Source organism: Cebus imitator, unplaced genomic scaffold (genome assembly GCF_001604975.1).
Source record: "Cebus imitator isolate Cc_AM_T3 unplaced genomic scaffold, Cebus_imitator-1.0 Scaffold239, whole genome shotgun sequence".
Taxonomy (NCBI): domain Eukaryota; kingdom Metazoa; phylum Chordata; class Mammalia; order Primates; family Cebidae; genus Cebus; species Cebus imitator.
Window position 1 is genome coordinate 3,310,687 of NW_016107554.1, and position 22,575 is coordinate 3,333,261.

The following is a 22,575-nucleotide window of genomic DNA, read 5'->3' on the forward strand; positions in this document are numbered from 1 at the left end:
AAACCACCTATTTAAAACATTCATATATAGTTTTGTGTGAATCACTATAGGGAACAGTATAATGCAAATCACAGACATTTTGACTTGAGCCATTTAGATAAGACGAGAAAAAAAGAGGGTGCAATCTGTTTTTTCTTTATTTTCACTTATCCAAATAATTTTATTTTTACTTTTGCATTTCTATGAGTTCAAATACAAGGCTACTAAGATTCCAAATAGGAAGGATTCTTAATATGTTATAATACAGCCCAAACTGATCAAATGGTATCATGTCAGGTCCTCACACTTAGGTGTGATTATTCAAATAATATACCTAGGTCAGCCCATCAAAAATGCAGGCTTAGCCCCTTGGAATGTTTTTAATAAGATATAATGTGATTATCACATAAAAGACCATGTACTGTAAAAAGACTGGATTCAAACAAATAATTGAGAAACAGCATAAATAAAGCCACTTTGCCTGTAGGAACTGTAACACTGGCTTTATACAGTAGGAGTTTTTAGAAAGGGCATAGTTCTTAAACTTTAGGGTATATCAGAATCACCTGGAGAGCTTGTTTTAAAACACAGATTTCAACGTCTGACTCCCAGAGAGTCTAATTTTTGTCTACTGCTGCTGCTGCTGGTCCACAAGTCATAGGCTGGATGGCACTGACCTAGAATACTATCACAGGAATATTAATGCAGCTAATTCTTCTCATTGCGGTTCACCTGGGATTAATATAGGTGCTAAGCCAGCTATGTGTGCTCTAGATAGAAGAGAGGCTACACGTGTTTTTCCTTGATTTGCCAGTGGTTTTGTATTTCAGTTGTGAAATTAAAATATTGATGAACTTTGAAAGGCTTCAAATTTGTTTCAAATATTGGCAGAAGGTTCACAATACAGATGGTTTTCTGGCCTTAGGTCAGATATATTTACTCCACACATGAGGATCTTTGGAAACTTTACCCAAATTACTGTTGCAATTGTTTATTTCAGAACTAGGCAACCAGATCCACCCTTTGCCTCTTGAGTAGGAGCAGCTTTGTTTTGCAAAGGCAGTGGCTAAAAAGGACCAGACGTTTCCATCAGCTGTGTAGTCATTGTGTTTTTTAAGGGAATTATAGCATTGTACAATATTTTTCTTTGCAGCTTAAACACTGAGCAAACTCAGACATCCAGAGATGCTAAAATGAAAAATCTGTTTCTCCTTTGTTTGCCACTTGCCAAGTGAACTCTGTCAGACGCCACATCCTATACATCTCAAGTAAACAAAATTACGCTTAATGTGTTGGCAACGTCTGTCACAAACGCTCCTCCGCCTATGGCTTAAATGTATTGCGTTGGAGTGGATTTCACAGTGTATTTAAAATAAGGCAAAGTTATTGTTGTGGGTACTGGCTTTGCCTTACTAACCATAAGGTTTTCTTTTTTTTTTTTTTTGTATTTATTTATTTCATACAAAATACAGGAGGGATTCTGTAGTTTTTAATAAGCAACGTGGCTGGCAAACGCCCCCCTTTGCTGTGGGTAACCAATACTAAATCTCTCTAAGTTGTCTGTCCTAGATAAAGTATCATTAGGAAAATTCATTTCTCCCACGGGATTCCTGTTAGTTTATTTCCAGTTTACTCCCTGACTACATTTCTTCTGTTCCCTTAAGATTAAAAAATTTGTGTTCTTAAAAATTTGTGGGAATTTTTTTCACTGAACATTTTTATTGAATGTGAACAAGAATGTAGATTCTTACATATTTTCCCCCAAGAATCTTTATTTTATTGTTCTTTGTGTGCAGTAACCGATCTGTTTAGAGCGAACTGTTCATTGATGTGCAATACTGGTCTGCTTAAAAAGAGCTGTTCATTTTTGTGCAATAACTGGTCTCTTACATTATTTTCCCCTCTGTGCCTAGTGTTGCTATTTATAATTCCAAATAATGACAAATCCCTTCTTACTCTTCCTTTTGATTGTCAGGTTTCGGGTTTATACACAGAAGCAGCATTCACTCTCTGACATCTGTAATCAAATGAGTCCCCAAACACTGCTTTCAATGAAAAGATTCTCAAAGAGACCAGACAATTCTTCCAAAATTAATTCCAAGTGCAGGCATTAAATCCTTCTCTTCTTACCATGCATGAATTTTGATTTTTCTGTAACATGCTCGCCTACCTCATTTGCATATTGCCTTTATAAAAAAGACTAAAGTCTGTCCCACACACCCCTGAGAATGAGACAACCTCTAGGGCATTAAGAAGAAAGTATCCTGACCAAACACAATTTGTTTTTTATCTCTGATTTACATGAATGATCCTTTTTGTGGCTAGAGCAAGCTGTTTAGAATCCAGGAGTTTCTGGGATTGTGACAGTTTAGCTGCATGTTGGAATGTCTAGGGACAAATATTCTAAAAAGATAACTTGTCTTGAGTTCAAGAAGGGACTTGAAGTCTTGCACCTGCTAAGCATTAGAATGTTGTCAAAGTGCCACTTTTTGGTTGGAAAAAAAAAAAAAGCTTCAGGACTTCCATCTTAACTCCGAGGTTATTCTATAATTTATCCCGAGGTGATTTAAGAACCCCCCTAGTTCTTCTTAAAGTGTTTACTTCTGGTCTGACACAACAAATATCTGAAATGAAGGCTAGTAATTATTTTTTTAAAAAGGAAAACAAAGATACTTTTGTCAAAAAGATTCAGGCGTCAGAAAGAAAAGTGATGTATCTCTGAATTATAATTAAGTAAAACCTTATCTTACCGTGTTTCTCATTTGAGGCATCCTGATTAGTGACAATTCACAGAAGCATCGAGAAATTCAAACAACACAAATGCACACTTGTGTATATTTACAAGCTATAGACCTTTAAAATAACATATATGTTTTCTGATTGATTCCTGCTCAAAAGTCTAAATGTCTTTGTGAACAAAGCTGGCCCTGTATACCAAGCGTTTCCAAATGTTTGGCTCAATTTGTATTATCCCTAAAAATTAATGGGAAGGAGCCCATAGGGAAGGCTGAGTAGTGGTCTGATCTTTTTCACAGATAGAGTCTGGAAGTTTAATTTTACAATACCAGGAGGAATTGCTTAGTTTGAGCAAAAGCATTTTAGGAAACGCTTGTGGGTAGTTTGAGTGCTGAGATCTGACTGTCTACATGCATGTGTCCAGCGAGCAAAATAATGTTTAGGGAAATAATATATTCAGAAACATAATCATTTTATCATAACTGGTTATTTAAATGCATTGTTATAGAACGTATTTCGACTTTATCATAATCTTTAAATGAACATTGAAATTATATAATCTTGAAGATTCCATCCAATTCTAGCTTTTGGAGTTTGATTTTTAAAAATATTTTTTCATTCTCCAAGTTAATTACTGCAAGGAAAGTGGAAGGGTAGAAAAAGAGGAATGGAAGAATTCAATGACTTAGCTCCATTCTTCACTCACCATATGATAGTTTGCATATGGATAGACGTTTTAAAAAATGTCTGTTATTTCTTTTATCCCCAACAATGAAAAAAATTAAAAAAAAAAAAACTTATTCTAGAAGTCCACCTTCCTTAACATCTGATTGGAAACTTAACACTTTTGCTTTTAAAAAAAATTGTGGATGGACATAAAAATTTGACCAGCTTTTAACAGAGATTGGTATTCTTCTGTCTTGTGTCTAAAATATACATAGAAAACAGGTCAAAAGGGTAGGAAGAAAACAAATGGGAAATCATAATTTTGATTTTGAGATGACCAGTGGTGGATATTAATATGTCCTTCAAAGGGATTCAGTTTAGAAACCCATGTGGGCCAGCATTACCCTCCTTAGTGGAAGATTGTATTGGAGTGACCAAGAATTATCTATATATTAAAAATTATATATAAATGACCTAAACCAAGTCTTATCCAATAACAAGAAAATTAGAGAATTTCCACTAATATTTCATATCTTTCAGTCAGAAAAGTTTGTATTTAGAACAATGGGCAAGAGGATATATATGATTTTTTTAATGGATTCTAACTTAAGTGGTAAAAATGTTAAGTGGCAGATATTTTAGACACATCACAGCTAAATACCACAGAAGAGAGGAAGTTGTTAATGCCGTCTATTTAGACAAGCACAAAATGACATGCACGGACATACAGATTATATACCGTTGAATTTTGCCTTTTTAGTGAAAAAGTAAAAACATTTGATGTTCACACAGTTTACTGTGTTTATTTGTAAGAAGTCTCCTTCCTTGTAGGATACGTTTTCAAATGGACATTGTATATACTTGTAGGGTGCTGTGATTACACCAACCATGGACCATCCCATGTCAATGCAGCCAGCCAACATGATGGGCCCCCTGACACAGCAGATGAATCACCTTTCGTTGGGCACAACAGGAACGGTGAGTTGGAGAGATTGTTTTGCTTCCTCGAACTTTTTTGATAAAGTTGTGATACTCTCCATTTTCACTGTCATTATCAGTGAAACTATGTCTACCATATTCATTGACTAACACACCTTTCAGGTTTCAGTATGAATAAGCTGCATTCTGCATGTATGCTCAATTCCAGGGCACAAGTACTCACATTGGCCAGGCTAAAATTCTCTTATGTCACGTTTAAATTTCAGTCACTTCTTGATTTTATGGTACAACGTACCAGATATGATGTCTGATTTTGGAAAGGTGTCCTTTTACATGCACCTGCAGATCGAGACCCTGTGACTTAATAAACTCAACCCTGGTTTTCTTTTCCCAGCTGCTTACCAGTTCAGCCACTGCATTATTTATTATCAGGTTATATACAAGCGAGGGGCCAAATCTATGACTGATACTATTAAATCAATAAAGAGTAATTGAGAACCTGGTATAATCAAGTTCTTTTAATCCTCCTTCTTTTTGATAAACTGATATAGATGGATGTTAAAAAGAAGGAAGGAAATCTAATGTGCTTGATCTTTTCTTATAGGTTGGGATAGTTTTGATTAGTCATCTTTCTTCTTAGAGAACAAAAGCGTGTTGAAAAATACCTATTGCAGCCTGGATTTTATATTAATGAGGCACTTTAAATCATTGGAAAAACTTTATGTTTGTTTTTTTTAAAAGATAATTCCCCAAATGTTCAAGGAGGCAAAAGTCTGATACAATTAACAGTACTGAAAGTCTGTTATTTGCCATTATAGAGAACAATGAAACCATGAAACCTAACCACATATATAACACCTTCAGTTTTATTTTCATGTTAGTGAAGATAATCTTGTCATTTGAATAAATATAGAAATAAGAAATGTATTTTCTTTTGACTGAGGCAGCTTAAATATTGTAGAAAGAGCACTGGGCTAGGAGTCAGAAATCCTAGATCGAAAGCTTAGTAAACCCTGTTGTTTCTTTCCGTTTTGGAGAAAATAATAAATCTAGTCTGAATTTTTTTCTCTATCTAGTTGAAATATTGAACTTGATTACATATGAGGCCCTTTAAGTTTCAATTCTATATTTTTAAGCTAATATGTCTTACAGTCACCACCTCTGTGATTCTTCAGTTATGCTGACTTCATCTCAAAATATCAATATACAATATGCACACTAGCTGTCTATCTGGAATTTTACCCTATAGCAATGGCTTGCTTGCCAAATAAATCTTGTTGACTCATAGGCTTTTAAGAATATAAGAAGTTTCTGTCTTGTCAACTGAGCCTTCACTTACCTGTACTAAATAGGAAGAAAGTCAATATAATTTAATGGAAAGAGCTGCATTCTTTCAATAAAGAAATTTTAGTTTTATTAACATAAACAAAGTGCCTATCACTAAGATCTCAGCTGTAGAACCTATAAAAAGCAGTTGATGATATCTTAACCTGTCTGAATGCTTGGGCTACATCAAATGATCTCTTAGGTTTCTGACCTATACTTTTAGAAGTTGTGTCTAAGATATACTTAACTATATGCTGTGGTATAGCTAATTTTCATCATGGAGATAGAGTTTGAAGATACCATTTTTTGCTTTTAGCAAAGTGTAAGGATTATTTGTCATTATTTTGTGCATTACTAATAAGCAGGTCCTAAGAATAGCATCAGAAGGCCTGCAGTTTCTTATTAATACATTGTAGATTTTCCTCCATGTCAGCCTTTGTCTCCTTCAGTGATCATAAATTCTGAATGAGTGAAGTAATGCAAGTTTCCTGTATTGAATGACAATCTGGAATCTGATTAAAGAGAGCATTATAATGCAAAACATAGAAACTCTTTATAAGTTTTACTCATTTGGTTCAAAAGTAAAGCCAACTGACTTGGCTAAAATTTAAGTTTGCAAACTAGTAAAAATATAAGAGCCAGTTAACTAAGCATATGACTGAATCCTTTAGGAAAGTAAAAAATAAGCTAAAAGATATAGAACAGACAGAATTATAATAATTATTGATTCAGTAACATATATTAATTTTTTTATTTGAGCATTTCAACAAGAACACATTTGTAAGGGACCATGACTTTTAGGTAGCTGGTAATAGCCAAATAGTTCAATAATAACATATAACACTCTCTCGGAGAGTAAAAATTTTAAGCATGTGGTTTATTATTAAAACCAAATTTTCTCCCTTTACATTCGTACTAAATAATGCTTAGATACATTATAATATTTGTGTTACCCGATGTTACGGAAAAGTGTAAAATTTAGTAAGATTCTGAAGTGGTAAAGAGAAAATAGAATTACTTTGTTGATTCATTTAACAAAATTAAGTGTGGTTGGTGTCCAGAATACTGTTATATTTTTTATCTTAGACTGTCACTCTTATTCTTTGATATGCCCTCATAGATTCATTTTATCTGAATTTTGATTGGCATTTGGAGTGGCTATGATCCAGTTGAGTTTGATTTTTTAAATCCGATTTTTCCACCTTATTCCATCTTTCCAACATTTTCACTGATGGGGTGGAATCCTGGCATAACGGAAAGATCAGTGGGCTTTGTTTTCAAACTTGAGTTCAAAACGTGGCTTTGCTCCTTGATAGTTCCGCATGTTTAGGCAGGTTACTTAACCTCTCAGGACTTTTGCTTTCTCGTTTTACAAAATGGGAAAAATAATGCTTGCATCCCAGAGACGCTGTGAGTGTTAATGAAATGATAGCATGCAGCATGCTTACGCAGTGTGATACCCACTCTGTGCTTCTCAGATGAGCTGCCCACACCCTTTACCTGCAGTAGCTTCGAACTGGTGGGAATCTGGTTTAGGTACCCAGAAGTGATGTAGCACACTGTAAAGTCCAGGGCATAGCTCACTTACTGTCTCCATTTATTTGGCTGCTAACATACTCTTTTAGGGCAGCAAACTCAAAAGCCTGTAGAGTCCAGCCAGGTTATATTAATGAATGAAGTAGAACAAGTTCAAGCAGCAACCCTTGGAAACATATAATCAGTTTTTAAATATCTGCCTATATCACAAAACATAGTCATGCCATATAAACGTATATGATGTTGGAGATTATATTTTAGAGAAGACGTATTTTCCATGCGATAGTAATACTATATCTGCTTGAGTTTTGGGCAAATAGAAGTGCGAGGGTGGTGTCTTTGGCAGCCTGAAATATGGATGCCTTGTCGGAAAAAGACAGCCACTACTGTATTAGTACAGCTATTCTGACGGCTATTGCCACATGGACATGCGGACCCAGGGTGGTCTCACTTTCTAACTTTTAAAGATGAGCTGAAGTCTTGAGCTTTGATTGGAAATTTCTCTATATTTAAATATTGGACCCAGTTTGTCCCAAGAACTCCCATTTTGTGACTCCTGCCCGAGGTTTTTCTGGTTCTCCTCACACCTCTCTAGTAGCCATTCCTTCTCTTCCTGCACAGATTGGTAAGCCAAAGCTTCATTTTTAACATACTTATTCCGTATGATTTTCATAAGCAATCTCATTCACTCTCATGATTTTAAATGCTGGCTTCCCTGTTGGCTCCTAAATCTCAGTCCCCAGTGCTAACCTCATCTAAGAATTTTAGACTCATGTATCTAACTACTTGCTAAGTATCTCCGTGTACATCTCCCTCAGACACCTCAAAGTCAGCATGACCCAAACTAATTTCATGAGCTTTCCAGAGCTTCCTCCAAACTGAAACCTCTTTCTCTTGTATGTTTCTTCTCCCTGTTTCCTTTCAAGCTAATGCCACGACCCTTTGCCCTGTAGCCAAGCCATACATCTAGGACCCAATCTAGACCCTCTCTTTCCCCCTCACCATCATACACAATTACGTTTCAAGTCCCACTGATTTTGTCTCGTAGACATTGGTGAAATACATTCTTTCTTCCGCATTTCTAGAGTTTCTTCCCTGGAACTCATTTGATTAATTGTAACAGTTCCCTAATTGTTCTTCCTGCTTTCAACGTCAATTTACTCCAATCCATTTTCTCTACCCTGTTGTCACAGGTAGTCAATCTAAAATTATCTGACTGTGTCTCTCTCCTAACTAAAACATTTCAGATGCTTTCAGACACCTGAGCTCACAGAAATTCTGCAAAACAAGGTGTGAACAGTGACAAGTAAAGATTAATATAGGAACCTAAGCTCTAGAAACAGATGGGTTCCAAGGGCAGAGGAGAGAGAGATCCAGTGAATAATCCAGAGAAGGAAGTGATCAGGGCTGATAGAGTTGGAGCTATATTAGAATTTTCTATTTTTAGAAGGGGGATCTTGGCCACAGGCTTAGTCCCACTCTTCTTTTTAAAGTCCCTGGCTAAAGGAATTGTACTAGGCCAAAACCTCTTTTTCCTTTACATAAAAGCAGATATATTTGTCTCCCATGACCTCAAATTTTGAAATGAATGCCATGTAGTTTAATTAACCCTTCTCTACAGTTTGCCACCTCAAATGTTTATTGTTCAATTCTCTATTTTTAAGCTAGACAGAATCTGCAGGCCTCAAAAAAAAAAATGCATTTTATGCAAGCAGTGTAACTGTTTTATTTCAGGGCTCTGCTGACCCTGAAGGATTTTCCTAGCTTCTCTACTTGTGTTTATTTTTTTTTTCACGGTAGTCCCTTGATGGAACCAAAGCCCCATTATCCATAACGTCTTATCACTTTATTGTAAGCTTTAGCAGAAACCACTGGAGATTTTACTGTGTTCTGAGAACCTCCAAATTGCATGACAATCTTGTTTTACAAGTTTCTTATCTCCTTTTCGTTTGTTCAGTTGCTGGTCACCAGTGGCTTACAATGTCACCAGAATCTGTTGGAAGAAATAAAAAGTTTTTGTTCTGCAGGCTTTGTGTCTGCAGTTTGATTTGTGTTCTCCATGCCGCTGGTGATTTGTGATATCATCGAATTCCCGCAGTGTAACCATAGTCGCTCACAAAAATAACCTTGTAATTGTACTCCATTTATTTCCCACAGTTCTCTAGTGTTTTTCAGCCACACAACTCCTTGACTGCTCCGAAATTTTGATGATATCAGGTGAAAATCCTCAATTATTCACTTTGTTTAGACATTGTGATTTTTTTTCTGTTATTAGGTATGAATATAAATATTAAGATAGAGTTTTAAAAAGCTAACAGGATGTTAAATGGACTCTGATTCAGGAAGCAGTATCATAAACGGTAATGAGTACGTCTCTTAAAATTTTAGGAAAAAAGATTAATCAGTTTAAAACACTCAAATACAAAAGAGAAAATATATCTAAAAAGATAATAGTTTTAAAAAATTGGTTTAGTCTTATTGTAAAATGAAAGACCTTCAGAGGGAGTCTTATACATAATAAATGAGCTGGCATTAAGTCTAGTAGTATGAGTATGTATTTGTAAATATTACACTTTTGCTGTTTAAAAAAAATGAATTCTGAGGGCCAGGTATGGTAGCTCATGCCTGTAATCCCAGCACTTTGGGAGGCCAAGCTGGGTGGATCATGAGGTCAGAAGTTTGAGACCAGCCTGGCTAACATGGTGAAACTTCGTCTCTCCTAAAAATACAAAAATTAGCCAGGCATGGTGGTGGGTCTCTGTAATCCCAACTGCTTGGGAGGCTGAGGCAGGAGAATCACTTGAACCAGGGAGGCAGAGGTTGCAGTGAGCTGAGATGGCGCCACTGCCCTCCAGCCTGGGCAACAGAGGGAGACTCTGTCTCAAAAAAAATGAAAAAAATTCTGAGTTTACATAAATTACCAACATAGTGAAAAAACATGAACAGATAGTTGATAAAACAGTAAATAGAAGGCTAAAGAACATGCGCAAAAATTGTAATTAAAGAAATAGAAACAGTAATTTATTCAAATACACACCAGATGTATCCCATCAAATAAAGTTATCAAAATATAGTACAAATTGCTAATGAAGGTGTAGGAAAATAAGCATTCTCTAGCACTGATTACTTCAGGATAGGAATCTAAATTTGTATAAATATCAGTTGGATTGAAAGGTAGTCAATCAAGATACTTCAAAACATTTATACTGACTGACCAAGCACTTACAGTTTTGAGAAGCTTCTTTGGAAATAGTCTAAAACAACAGAAAAGTCATTATACCTCAAAAATATTTGATTCAGTGTTCTTTATAATGTCTAACAAAGAAGAAGAATTAAATATATTATAATCCATCCATAAACCAGAATGTAACGTAGCATGAAATCATAAGAGTATTAAATAGCTAGGAAAATGTGTTTTTTATAATGTCAAATTTTAAAAACTTGGAAGGCTATGGTGGTTCCTGTGTATTATCGCATCACTTTGGGAAGCTTAGGCAGGAGGATTGCTTGAGGTCAGGAGTTGGAGACCAGTGTGGATAACACAGCAAGACCCCATCACACTAACAAAAAATAAAAATTAGCTAGGCATTATTGTGTGCCCTGCAGTCCAACTACTGAGGAGAAGGAAGCAGGAAGATCAATTAAGCCCAGGACTTTGAGGTTACAGTGAGCTGTGATTGTGCCCCTGCCCTTCAGCCTGAACAATGGAGTGAAACCCAGTCTATAGAAAGAAAGGAAAAAGGAAGGAAGGAACGATGTAATTTTGTACGTGTGGAGCTCAATATCACCTATAAAAATGTATTATAAGGCTATAGAGAAATGTAAAAACAAATGTGGCTATTTCCAGATGATGGGATTAGGAGTCATTTTTTTAATCATTATGCTTTTCTACATTTTCCAACTATTCAGCAATAAACATTATTGGCTTTTATCATTTACTTTAAAATGTCATAAGTATATTCTTGGAAAATGACTAGTAGCATGGTCCAATAATTAACTGTTTGTTTTTTTTTTTTTTTTTTTTTTGAAGTGGTAATTGATGCATGATTGCAATTTTTCAAAAGGTACTAGGAATTGCCATTATTTTAAAAATTTGGAAACACTTTAAAAATGATTCTAATTATTCTAGAATTGGGAATTATAATCAACTCAGTAGTTCAGGTACCTGTCGCAAGAAACAAAATAACTCATGTGTCTGGTTTATTTGCATATGAATCTTTTGATCATGTTTGCTTTTGTTGCTCCAAGTGCCTTGCAATGTTCAAGTTCGAATCTGTCTTCTCACATGCCGTTTACTCAGGAGAGGGTGATTAACACTGACCTTTTGTGGCAAGGAGATGAAAGTGAGAAATATGGGATAGTCCAAAAGTTGTCACATGGGTGGAAAAAGAAAATTTGGGATTTTTGTTTTTAATAAAGGTTGTATACATGGAGTAAGAGTCACACAAGAGCATCTATTTAACCATGTGTTGGCAGTTGCTTTCAATCTAAACAATATCAAGTTTCTTTTAGAGTTTACCCCTCCAAGGGGAATGGGGGAAAAAGTAGAATTTTCCATTTTTAGAAGGAGGACCTTAGACCTACGGCCGTATCCCAATCTCCTTTTTAAGATGCCTAGCTAAAGAAATTTCAGTGAGCTAAAAGCTCTTTTCCATCTTTAAAAAAGCAGATCTATTTTGTCCTATAAAACTCCTAATTTTGAAATGATTGCTATGTTGTTTAATTAAGCTTTATCTAGAATTTGACACCTTCAGTGCTAGGAGACTTGGGATAAAGATAACCATCACGTTCAATAGATTCTGTTCTGTGTATCTCTGCTTCCACAGTTACAACACACAAAGCTTTTTGGCCTTGACGTGAAAGCCCCCTCCGCTCTGCCTCACCGACAACCCCTGGGATCAGAGTTGGAGCTGAGTAATAAATAACGAAATTTTGCCTTCAAAATGTGTTAGCCTTCACAGAGTATGAGAATGTACACATTTTTTATTTTTCTCTTTTAAATTTTAGTTCTTTCTTTTGTTCTCTAGAACCTTGTTTCGTATCATGCTCTCAGCCCCCTGTAGATGGGCTGCCATGTAGAACTCTTTTGTCAGCCAGGGAGGGTAAAAATTTTACATTGATTCCCTAAGGGAGGTACCAAACAGACTGTGGAAGATGACAGTGTTTCAGAACAAACCGTAGAGTCCCAGCAAGTCTAACGGGACCTAATAACATGTACACTGTGGTGGTAATAGGAACCATGGTATAGAATGCAAATGAGGAATCATAATGCCTTTACTGCTAGAAGGCAGAGGGGTCAGGCAACCGTATGACACACAGCGGGCTCTTCCACGTGTTAGGACTGATTCTATTTTATTTTCTTTTGTACTTCATTGCATTCTTTCTCATGCTCTTTTCATTCAAAGATTCAATCCCAAGACAGGATTATGATACTCCACCAGCTGTTGTGTCAGGTAGGAAAATTCTAATTCCTTTAAGACTGGATTGGAGGGGAGAGATGGAGGTTGCCTGGTTTTTTTTTTTTTCCAAACTCTTTAAAGCAGTGATTCTCAACAGAGGTGGGTGCAGGAAATTTGAATTCCAGTTTGGAAGGGGGCATATGTAGTTCAGAAACACATACTTAATATTACAATTCAGTTATATGTCTGGAAAATAAATATGTTGCATTTTAAATAGAAAGTAAAAACTCAAAGCCATTTTGTGTGTCAAGGATACACAGAAGATAGAATCTGTGTTCTGTGTATCAATGATTCTCAGTATTAGACACGGTCATCAAATTCCTGAAAAGTGGGAAAATAATTTTATGTTTAGCAAAAAAGGGCACAGATTAATAAAAAATAGTTTGAGAAGCACTGCTTTAGAGACCAGAATTCTTCTAAATTGGAAAATCATCCCATTTGCTTGCTCAGCACCCTGCATAAGGTCTGACACATAGTAGGTGCTTGATATAATTGTTTGTTGAATGAATCAAAACTTCAAATTCGTTCCTAAAGTGATTCTTTTGGATATTGAAAGAAAAACTGCCATTATTCCATTTGTACAACAAAGTGGCAGAGGTTGATTTGAAAATATGTTAGTATCTTGAGGGTTTTAGCAATATTTAAGTTGTTTCATAAAATTCAGTAGTACAGTCCGTAATAGGATATGTCTGTGTAAAGAGGTGGATTTTTACTCTGAATTGCACAGATCTTCTTGGGCTTTAATTTTAATTTTGAATTTTGGTTGCTTGCGAAGAGAAAAATGGGCACAATTTTTTTTTTATTTTTGTTAATTTTTTAATTAAATAAAATACTGGCAATCTGAAGAGCATGAATTCTTTGATTCTTTGTCATGTCAGACAGCAAGGTCATAAAATTCAGAGCCAAAAATGCATTGGAAAGACAGAATAAGAAACAAAGGTTAGAAACAGCCTGAAAGAGCCCACAGAGCCATTGATCTGGCAACCTGATGGTAAATTTCAAGCAGGGGATGTCTTGCTTTTGACCACTTGTTTGCTTGACCCAGCATCTGAAGGGTAATTATGTTTTAATTTCTTATAGCCTTGTTTAGTTATGGTCATGGCTGAATACTCATCTTGAAACTTCAATTAATAATGTCCCATTGAGGAAAAATAAGTTAGATTTTGGCTATGAGTCACTTTGGTCTTCTTCAGAGTCTCTATAATAAATTGCCACTCATGAAAATATCACTTAGTTTTTTTTTCCCCAAAGTGTATGTTCTGTCATATCTTAACATACTGATTTCATTGAGGATTTAGAGGCCCAGGGAAGAGATTTTGTTTCATACATGGTATTTTTGCTTAACAAGAGAGATCTACTCTTGATAACTTAACAATATTCATAAAAGTAAAAGACAGAAACTAAAATTTACCTTCAACTAGGTTTGTTTCCTGATTTTACTTTCAAGAACATAATGGAAAAAGCAAGCAAATCATTAAAAGTACTTATCAGGTATGAGTCATAGGTCAGGCTCTAAAAGTCAATTGAGGCAGAAGATCCAACTGAAAATCTACGCTCAGGAGTTCTCACCTGATGGCATCCACAGGGCCACTGAAAGTTCTAGATCAGATAAATGACTTGATAAAAACAGTGCTTTAAGAAACTTTAATCTGAAAGTTTTATGTGGTCTTGAGCAAGAAGACATAAAAATCACATGGAACAGTTAAAAAGGTTATGCATGATATATTGTATATAACAAAAAATCATCCCAGGATCTCAGTAGTGGAGTACAAAGGAAGGGACTAATATAAAGCTAATATGAAAAATAACATTATGGGAGATTTCACAGTTACTTTCCCCTTATAAGATTTAAGTGGTAGTTTGACATAAGTTTCACAGACTTCTTTGGTCTACATCTAAATAGAAATAGACTTGCCTTCCTAAAATGCTTGTTAATTGGCTAGTAGGACAACTTCAGTGACTTTTGAGAAACTGAATATCTTTTTCCCAACCATTGGCCACATCAGGAAAGTGAAACAGTATTGTAATATCTCCTTCCCATATCTTCCAATATGCCAATATTGGACAACACAAATAATCAATTCTTTGCCAGTGTAGGATCTAACTAAATTGCTTTAATTTATTGAAGTTCAGATATCTGCTTGATAATTTACAGAGACATAACTCAATTTCATTCAATCATTATTTCAACATTTATTGAATAACTTCTGAGCGCTAGGCAGTACACTCAAGTGCTGGGGATAAAAAGATGAACAGAAAATAGACCCCTGATTAAAATATTATGGCACAATATAAAACCATTGTAACATTAATAACATCATTTATTTGTGTTGTTATTTGTGATAAATGCATGAAGTACAGAGAATCAAGAATCTAGAATATTTGAAATCTTCAGGAAGACAAATAGTGTTTTTCTGTGTAACATTAGGTGATATCATCTTCCGAGAGTGGGAGAGAGATGGCGCTTAGTAAGAATATAAGGAGAACAGAGATTTGGAAAACTATGGCCTAAGAAGGCCAACTAACAATCCATAGAATTTTAAGGGGTGGTAGCGGGGTTTCGTTTGAGGCTATGGACTATTTCTTTGTGTGATTAATCTATGAGGCTGTTTCATTTTCTATGGTCGTGTTCAATAGTCAAGAAGGCAGACAGGTGAATTAATGCAGGGTTAAGTATTTACTAGGTCAAGTGAGGAAAAAAAGAGTGTGCAGTGATGATATTGGCAAGGAAGTAGTTGAGTGGCAAACTATGGGTTTAAGGAAGAATAAAGAAGGAAGGAAAAAGAAGGTAGTGGTGGATGAGAGGTAGACAACGAAATACAGAGATTAGCAGTTTCAATGAGATGTACAGTGCAGGTATTAAAATAATAAACTATTTCTGAGCAAAGTTCGAATCGTGGGAGCAGGTGGCCACAGTGGATTTGAGGTGAAAGTGACAGAAGTTAAGGGAGTTAATTAATGTGAACATAAGAAGCGACAAATTAAGTGGAGTTATTTTTTGCATATTTTAGTTTTGTATTGTTTTGTGTGTTCTTTGCCATTAATAAATTATACATGGCTCAATAGTATTTTACTTAGGAAGAGTTTGAGGTAAATATTTAAGCTTCAACAATGAGTAAGTCTTATAAAATGTAATAATCTGGGAAGAAAGAGTTAAAGCAAAAGTGGTGATGTTCAAAAGAAAGAAGGAAGTTTGGGAAACAGAAGCATCTCTGATATATTTCCCTGGAGTTACCTCTCCTTGCCTCTATTTCTGCTAGGCTTTACCCAGCTCATTTCTAGGAGAGAAGACTGAAAGCTGAAACTACCCCCTACATTTTCACACCAAATCAGGAATCTACTCTCTTTTTAGTGTTTCTTTTCCATAACAACTCTACCTCCTTAGAAGATCCTCTTTTAAGCAGATGTTAGTGATAAAAATATGTAAAGGCATAGTAAAATATCATTTTCTATACATGGTTGGATTTTCTGAAACACACATGAAAACTGAAGATAATTTGTAGACAGATTTTTGTATCTGTTGTTTTCAGCTTACTTTCCTTGAATGACATCCACATGAAATGAAGCAAAAGACTACTATCACCAGATAACTAAAGTAGTATCAAAATGTATCCTCTTTTTCTAAAAAGCTTTGAGTTCAGAATTTGAACCTAGGTTTGAAAAAAAAAAAAAAGAAGAAAATGAAAAACGGGTCCCCAAAAATACTGAATAGAACCTGTAGAACTTGTGGAGCATATTTTCATTCTTTGCTCTAACCTTTTACGCATCAGCTGAAAGAGGCTTAAATAGTTAAGTGGTATCAGTACACCTTCATGATGAGATTTCACAGAAAAAGTTTGCATAAATCACAATATACCGGTCAAATAAAGTTTTTTTAAGTGTCGAATTTCGAGCCATGGAGTTGTGCTCTAAGAATAAAGTTCTTTACTGTGGCACTGGTGCAATTAAGACAAATTTCGCTGTTATAAACAGCAATGCAGTTCTCACATTGTTTTTGTTTGAGTAATATAAGTTTGCTCTAGAAATCCTCATTAATTTGGAATTGGTGATGTCCAAGCAAAGATTTAGTTGAAATCTATTTTTATGCTGCTGCTTCTTATGTGAGTATCACTGTGTAAAACTATCCTCTATCATCCGATGGAGGGAAAGGCAGAGTATCTTAGCTACTACAAAAAACAAGAAGAATAAGACCACCTTTCAAGCTCTAAGCAACATTTGTTTTCATAGATACCATACACTAATTACAAATAATTCCCATCTTTTAATTAAAAATCAAGTCCATTGGTACCTCCAATTAGCAACAATTAGCCATTAAATTGTATTTATTGTAAAAGACCTGACACTGTTGTGTTCCCACAAGCCACACATGAAAATCAGTTTCATTTCTTTGCTCAAGTACCATGCATTCATATGACTATAAAAGTGCTTTCTTTAAATGAATTAATGGATTATTTTTCTCTGTAATAAGTTCTTAGAGACTTTGCTCTACTTATTCTTCATTTATTCAACTAATATTTGCAAAGCACCTGCAGTGTTCCAAAAAACTAAGCGTAGGTCCATTTCTTGCCCTCAAAGAACAAAGACTTTAACAGAGTAAAATGTTATAAAGAACTGTTGCATAACATAGCATATGACTCTGCAGAGCAGGACTCTGTGCATGATATTAGTGCAAGTGTTTGACACACAGGCTTGTGCATGCTGAGTTATGTTCCTGCTGGTGCATTTATTTTGTTCACTAAATTATAAAAATTGAATCATTAAGACTTTTCCTGTGGGACCACAATTGTTATTTATGTATTAAAGTAGGCAACCGGACTGGTCTAATATATAAACATCACTGTTATTTAGCCCAGGTTTTTAATTTTCTTTTCAGAGGATGGGATAGGTGGGTGTAAAATCCTATGCCTTATCTTCTAACCCAGCAGGCATTTCCTGTAAAGGTCCAGATAGTAAATATTTGAGGCTTTGCAAGCCATACGGTCTATGTCGTAACTATTCAACTCTGCCATTGCAGCATGAAAGCAGACACAAACCATGTGCAAAGAAGTGAGCATGGCTATATTTCATTAAAGCTTGATATGCAAAAATAGGCAGCAAGCTGGATTTGGTCTGTGGGCTTTAGTGTGCCTACCCATGCTCTCTCTAATCAATTTATTTTTGTAAGTATTCCAAACTAAATACTATCACTGGCATTTTATTAATATATATGAAGTGCTGTCCCCTTAAAATTGGCATTTTTGAGCTTTTTCATTTCATAAAAGACAGATGAAATATCAAAGTCTGAGATGGTAGAGATTTAGATGGAGGTTGAGAAAGACATTTATTAGTGTTTTAGTGTATACAGAACAATTGATTATAGTATTGACGTATTAAAACCCTTTAAGGATATTTTTATTTTTTATATTTTCATTATGTATTAGTCTTCTAAGACTTATATCAGCAACAGGAGATCACCAATCAGGAAAATCACACATATATTCTGTTTAATATCTTCTTGGCAACGTTTAGAATCCTGTACTTTTAGAAATTTTGAGAAAAGATGAGAAATATATCATCCCAAAAGATTTATAGGGAAATATATTTTACATCTTTGTCATACCACCTGTGGTGGTTTCTCTGTTACTCTTGTAATTGTTGATTAGTGTCCACTGAAATTACTCTTGATCTACCAGTATTTCAGCTATTCTGTTTCCCCCTGGGTAGCTGATTCTCTGAGTATTGTTTGCTGCTTTGCAATCCAATCATAAGGGAAAGCTTTCCTGGTCTTGTCTAAAAGCCAAACGCTACACAGGGCAAGCCTGGGATGGCAGGAGATAGGACTACCCTCTGTGGCAAGGTCAGAGAAAAATGATGCTTGGTGATGCAACGCACATATCAAACAAAAAGGCAGCTTCTCAAGATGCTTTTTGCAGTCGAATCTTTCAGTGAGTGGCAGCAACTGACTTACAGCATCCCACAGCAGCAGCACACAGCATCACTTCGTGCCTCAGTCATCTACAAAAGGGCAGAGCACTTGCAAGAAAACAATGGACTTAAGTAAGCTAATTGCGTGTGCAGGGATCAGCACATCTGGTGCTGAAATCACGTTTCCCTTTTTAAATCAACTGCACAAAGTGGGCACTTGAGGCCCCTGTCGGAGAATATAGTCATGAATTGACTGTGTTTCAACCCTTGCCGGAGGCATGCCAGAGACATCTGATTTTGGAGAGATACTGCCTAACAAACATGTTAACAGTACTCTAGACCCTATGTTAAATTAGTTTATCAGAATGCAAAATGCCTGAACCATATAATTGGGCATCCCTATTGAAATGTTTTCTCCCAGTTAAAATGTAACATTTTAACCTCTTCTTTCTTAGAGAAGTGATATATTACACAACGTTTCCAGCATTTTGAGATGCCAAAACAGCAAACATAATTGTCTGTTATTTTAGCCAACGTCTTTTATATAAAGAAGCAAATCATTAATAGATCCTTGACTTCAGTGTCTCAGCAAGTATCTCTCTCCAGATGAATGAATATACTTATTTTTAACTAATAGTGTAAAATACCCAGCCTAATCTATTTCTCCTTGGCCTTGGTTATCAGGATAGTTGAAATTAGATGGAGTACATTGCAAATGTTTCTGGCAGCCTAGTCTCGCTATTGCTCTTAACTCTTTGCTGATTTGCGGGTATTTTTAACTGTGCTTCTTAATGCGGTGTTTAATTTTGTAAATCCTTCACAAATTCACCTTGGAAATACAAAGCTTCTAATTCCTATAGTAAAAAATAAATGAAGAAATACTAATGGGCTACGGGAAGTTTGTGTGCTAAACATCTTAGAGGAAAGACAAAATGAAAGATGATTTTGATTATGTGTTGATCTTATCTAAAAATTTACCATCAGACACTGCTTTTTTATTGTTGTTCTTGTTGTTTTCATTCTCACACGTGCAACTTTGAACAGGAAGAAGTAGGCTAGAAAACATGAAAATGACTTTTAGAATCCACAGGGAGTATGTGATTCCTGGGTCCTATTTATTTATTTAACAATTAGAGTTACTTGAAATTTCTGAAACTTGCTTTTCCTCTCCTTAAGAGTATAGAGTAGATAATCTATTCATTACCTCTTTATATATGCACAACAATAAAAGGTTAATGAAAAGAATATATCCAAAGTACCTAATAAGGGCCTGACTCATGATCGATATTAAATAATTGAAGCTTCCTTTCTGCTTCCTTTCTCTGCATTCAGGAAAGGGTGTTAGGACTTTCCGAAGTATACTAATCTTACATTTGCTGTGTTAGATTAACTGACGCAAAGAAAGGAGTGTTTTTTAAATAGTTTCCAGACTCAATATCTAAAAATAAATAGTGAGTTAGTTAATTATATTATCTTTCATATTGACCAAACTATTATGATATTACTAGGTGAATTAATATAATAAATATAAACATTTAATAACAACATGAAAAATCATGCTCATCATGCACAGTGAAAAAAAATGACAAAAGTGAGCAATCATTATGATCCTGAGTCCTAAAATATACACGTAAAGAAATCTAGAAAGGAGTACATAAAATGATTATCATGTGTGTTTTCAATTTCTGTTTCCTAAACTTTTTGAAATGCTGCTTTGCTGCCTTTGTAATTTATTAAAACTTTAATATTATGACTCACGCCTGTAATCCCAGCACTTTGGGAGGCCGAGGCGGGTGGATCACGAGGTCAAGAGATCGAGACCATCCTGGTCAACATGGTGAAACCCCGTCTCCACTAAAACTACAAAAAATTAGCTGGGCATGGTGGCATGTGCCTGTAATCCCAGCTACTCAGGAGGCTGAGGCAGGAGAATTGCCTGAACCCGGGAGGCGGAGGTTGCGGTGAGCCGAGATCGCGCCATTGCACTNAAAAAAAAAAAAAAAAAAAAAAAAAAAAAAAAAAAAAAAAAAAAAAAAAAAAAAAAAAAAAAAAAAAAAAAAACTTTAATATTAAACAGTCTTTGAAATATCAGTAGTTTTTAGGAGACATTTATGTACTAGAAAAACATGACTGTATGAAAATGAAAATAAGATGACGGATGTGGTGATTGGCGGTAGCAGTGGTAACCTCGAACGCTTTACCCATCTGCCCTCAGCACATCTCAATATTATGGCATTTAGGGCAAAATTAAAAGGGACATCATATCTTTATATAGAATTGGCAGAATTTTTTAGCGATTCTATAAAGTCATTAAATTTTATGTAAATTCATTTTCCGCCTACCAGAAGATCAGCATCACCATAACCAATTGTTAATGCTGCTTTTCATATTGAAATCACATTTCAAACGATATATTGTATTGCTTGCATGCAGCATTTGGAACAACCTAAAATCTACCCAGTTTATATTATGCGAGACTTCCAGGCTCTTGCGGTTTACAGAATTGATATGACATATTGGAAGGGGGACCATATATAATACACTGTTAATTACATGTTAAGTCTAACTTCTGCAAATTAGACTACCACTATATACACAGTTTTTTCACTTTTCTGCTTAAAATGAAATCTGCTGTTGAAAATAATTTGTTTCCCTGAGCTGTATGTTACAAAATATTTACACTTAGTGAATCAAGCTGATATAACTTCTAAATGCTTTTGCCACCCAACATATGGTTTATCCTCCCCTCTTCTCTACCACTAAGTTTGATTCATTTTGATAATGTGAATATATCAGTATGTTATTTTCTATCAGGCAATTTTATGTGCTTGCTCTGAGTCTAGCAGTCTGCCCAGGAGACTCAGATATGGGAATGCACAGGACCCCATATCCAGGAAATAGGAATTTCATTCATATTTGAGCAGTTACTTTAGCAAATAAAATATGAAGATTTGGTAAAAATTACTGAGATTTTTGAGATAAATTCTTCTGGAAGGTCAAAGCCTACTAGCCAAAGAAAACCAAAGATCAACTATAGTCAAACAGAGTTAAGTTTGTTAGCTTGCTGAAACAAGGGAGCGTCTCAGAAAAGGAAGTCTGGATGTAGTTATTACAGAATTGGAGCTTGTGCAATATGCCTTTGAGAAGGGCGTAAAGAAGTGACCATTTATTCTGCATTGAGTGATATCTGGAAATGGGAGGCAATTGAATGATTGTCTTAAGTGTTATTTTGTAGATGGGAAAGAGACAGGGCTGGCGTTGTCATTGGTGAAGATGCCAATCATGTCATTAATGTTAGATCAAAAAAGGAAATGTTTGATTGTTAAGGTTTGCAGAATATACCTGTCTCTCTTTCATCCATCACAGTCACCGAATGGCCTTGTCTGATAATTGTTGATAATCTTTGAAAATTGTCTAGTTGGGAATGCTATGTATGACCTTGCAAATAGCTACCAGCTAATTAAAGGTTATTTGAGAGATTTCCATAAATTCTTTTCTTATCTCAAGGGCAATTATAATATCACCTAACAAAAATATAGCAGAGTATTAAATGTCCTTGATGAAATATAAATGCAAACATGAGAGAGGGCAACATGGTGTTTTATTCATCACATACTTTATTCATCATATAGTATGCATTCGTCACATACATACTATATTCTAGGCACTGTACTTAGTGCCCTACATGGACTGATTTGTAACATTTGATTGTCACAGTCATTCCACAGGGAGTTTCTGTGTCCACTACAAATTGGTTCCTTATAAGCTCAGCTTCACCCTCACTCATGTTTATGCTCCTTCAGCTGTTTTAACCTTTATCACCTTCTTAAGTTCCAAACATGGGTCCTGCCATTTCTGCTAAAAAAAAAAAAAAAAAAAATGACCATCTCTTTCTTTATGAGAAGATCAATACCACATTTTATCTGATCTTCAAATGTTTGTTTCTTCATTTTTTCCTTCTTCCTGTCTTCCTGTTTTTGTCAAGGCATAGTCCTCTTTTTTGGTCAATGTTAACCCCTCCTTCAATGTT

At 35.3% G+C, this 22,575-nt stretch overlaps 1 protein-coding gene across 12 annotated transcripts in view; it reads left to right on the plus strand.

Moving 5' to 3' along the window:
- The window catches only part of RBMS3 (RNA binding motif single stranded interacting protein 3), a 764,636-nt gene that overhangs the window by 681,138 nt on the left and 60,923 nt on the right, over positions 1 to 22,575 (plus strand). For 8 of the 12 annotated variants that reach the window (XM_037727769.1, XM_037727774.1, XM_017498259.2 and 5 more), the window contains 2 exons: positions 4,249 to 4,359; positions 12,588 to 12,635. In XM_037727769.1, the coding sequence (XP_037583697.1) occupies positions 4,249 to 4,359; positions 12,588 to 12,635 (159 nt within the window). Of the gene's footprint in view, positions 1 to 4,248; positions 4,360 to 9,139; positions 9,740 to 12,587; positions 12,636 to 22,575 lie in introns of those variants that run through there. The other 4 variants (XM_037727772.1, XM_017498262.2, XM_017498269.1 and 1 more) reach the window with 2 other exon arrangements.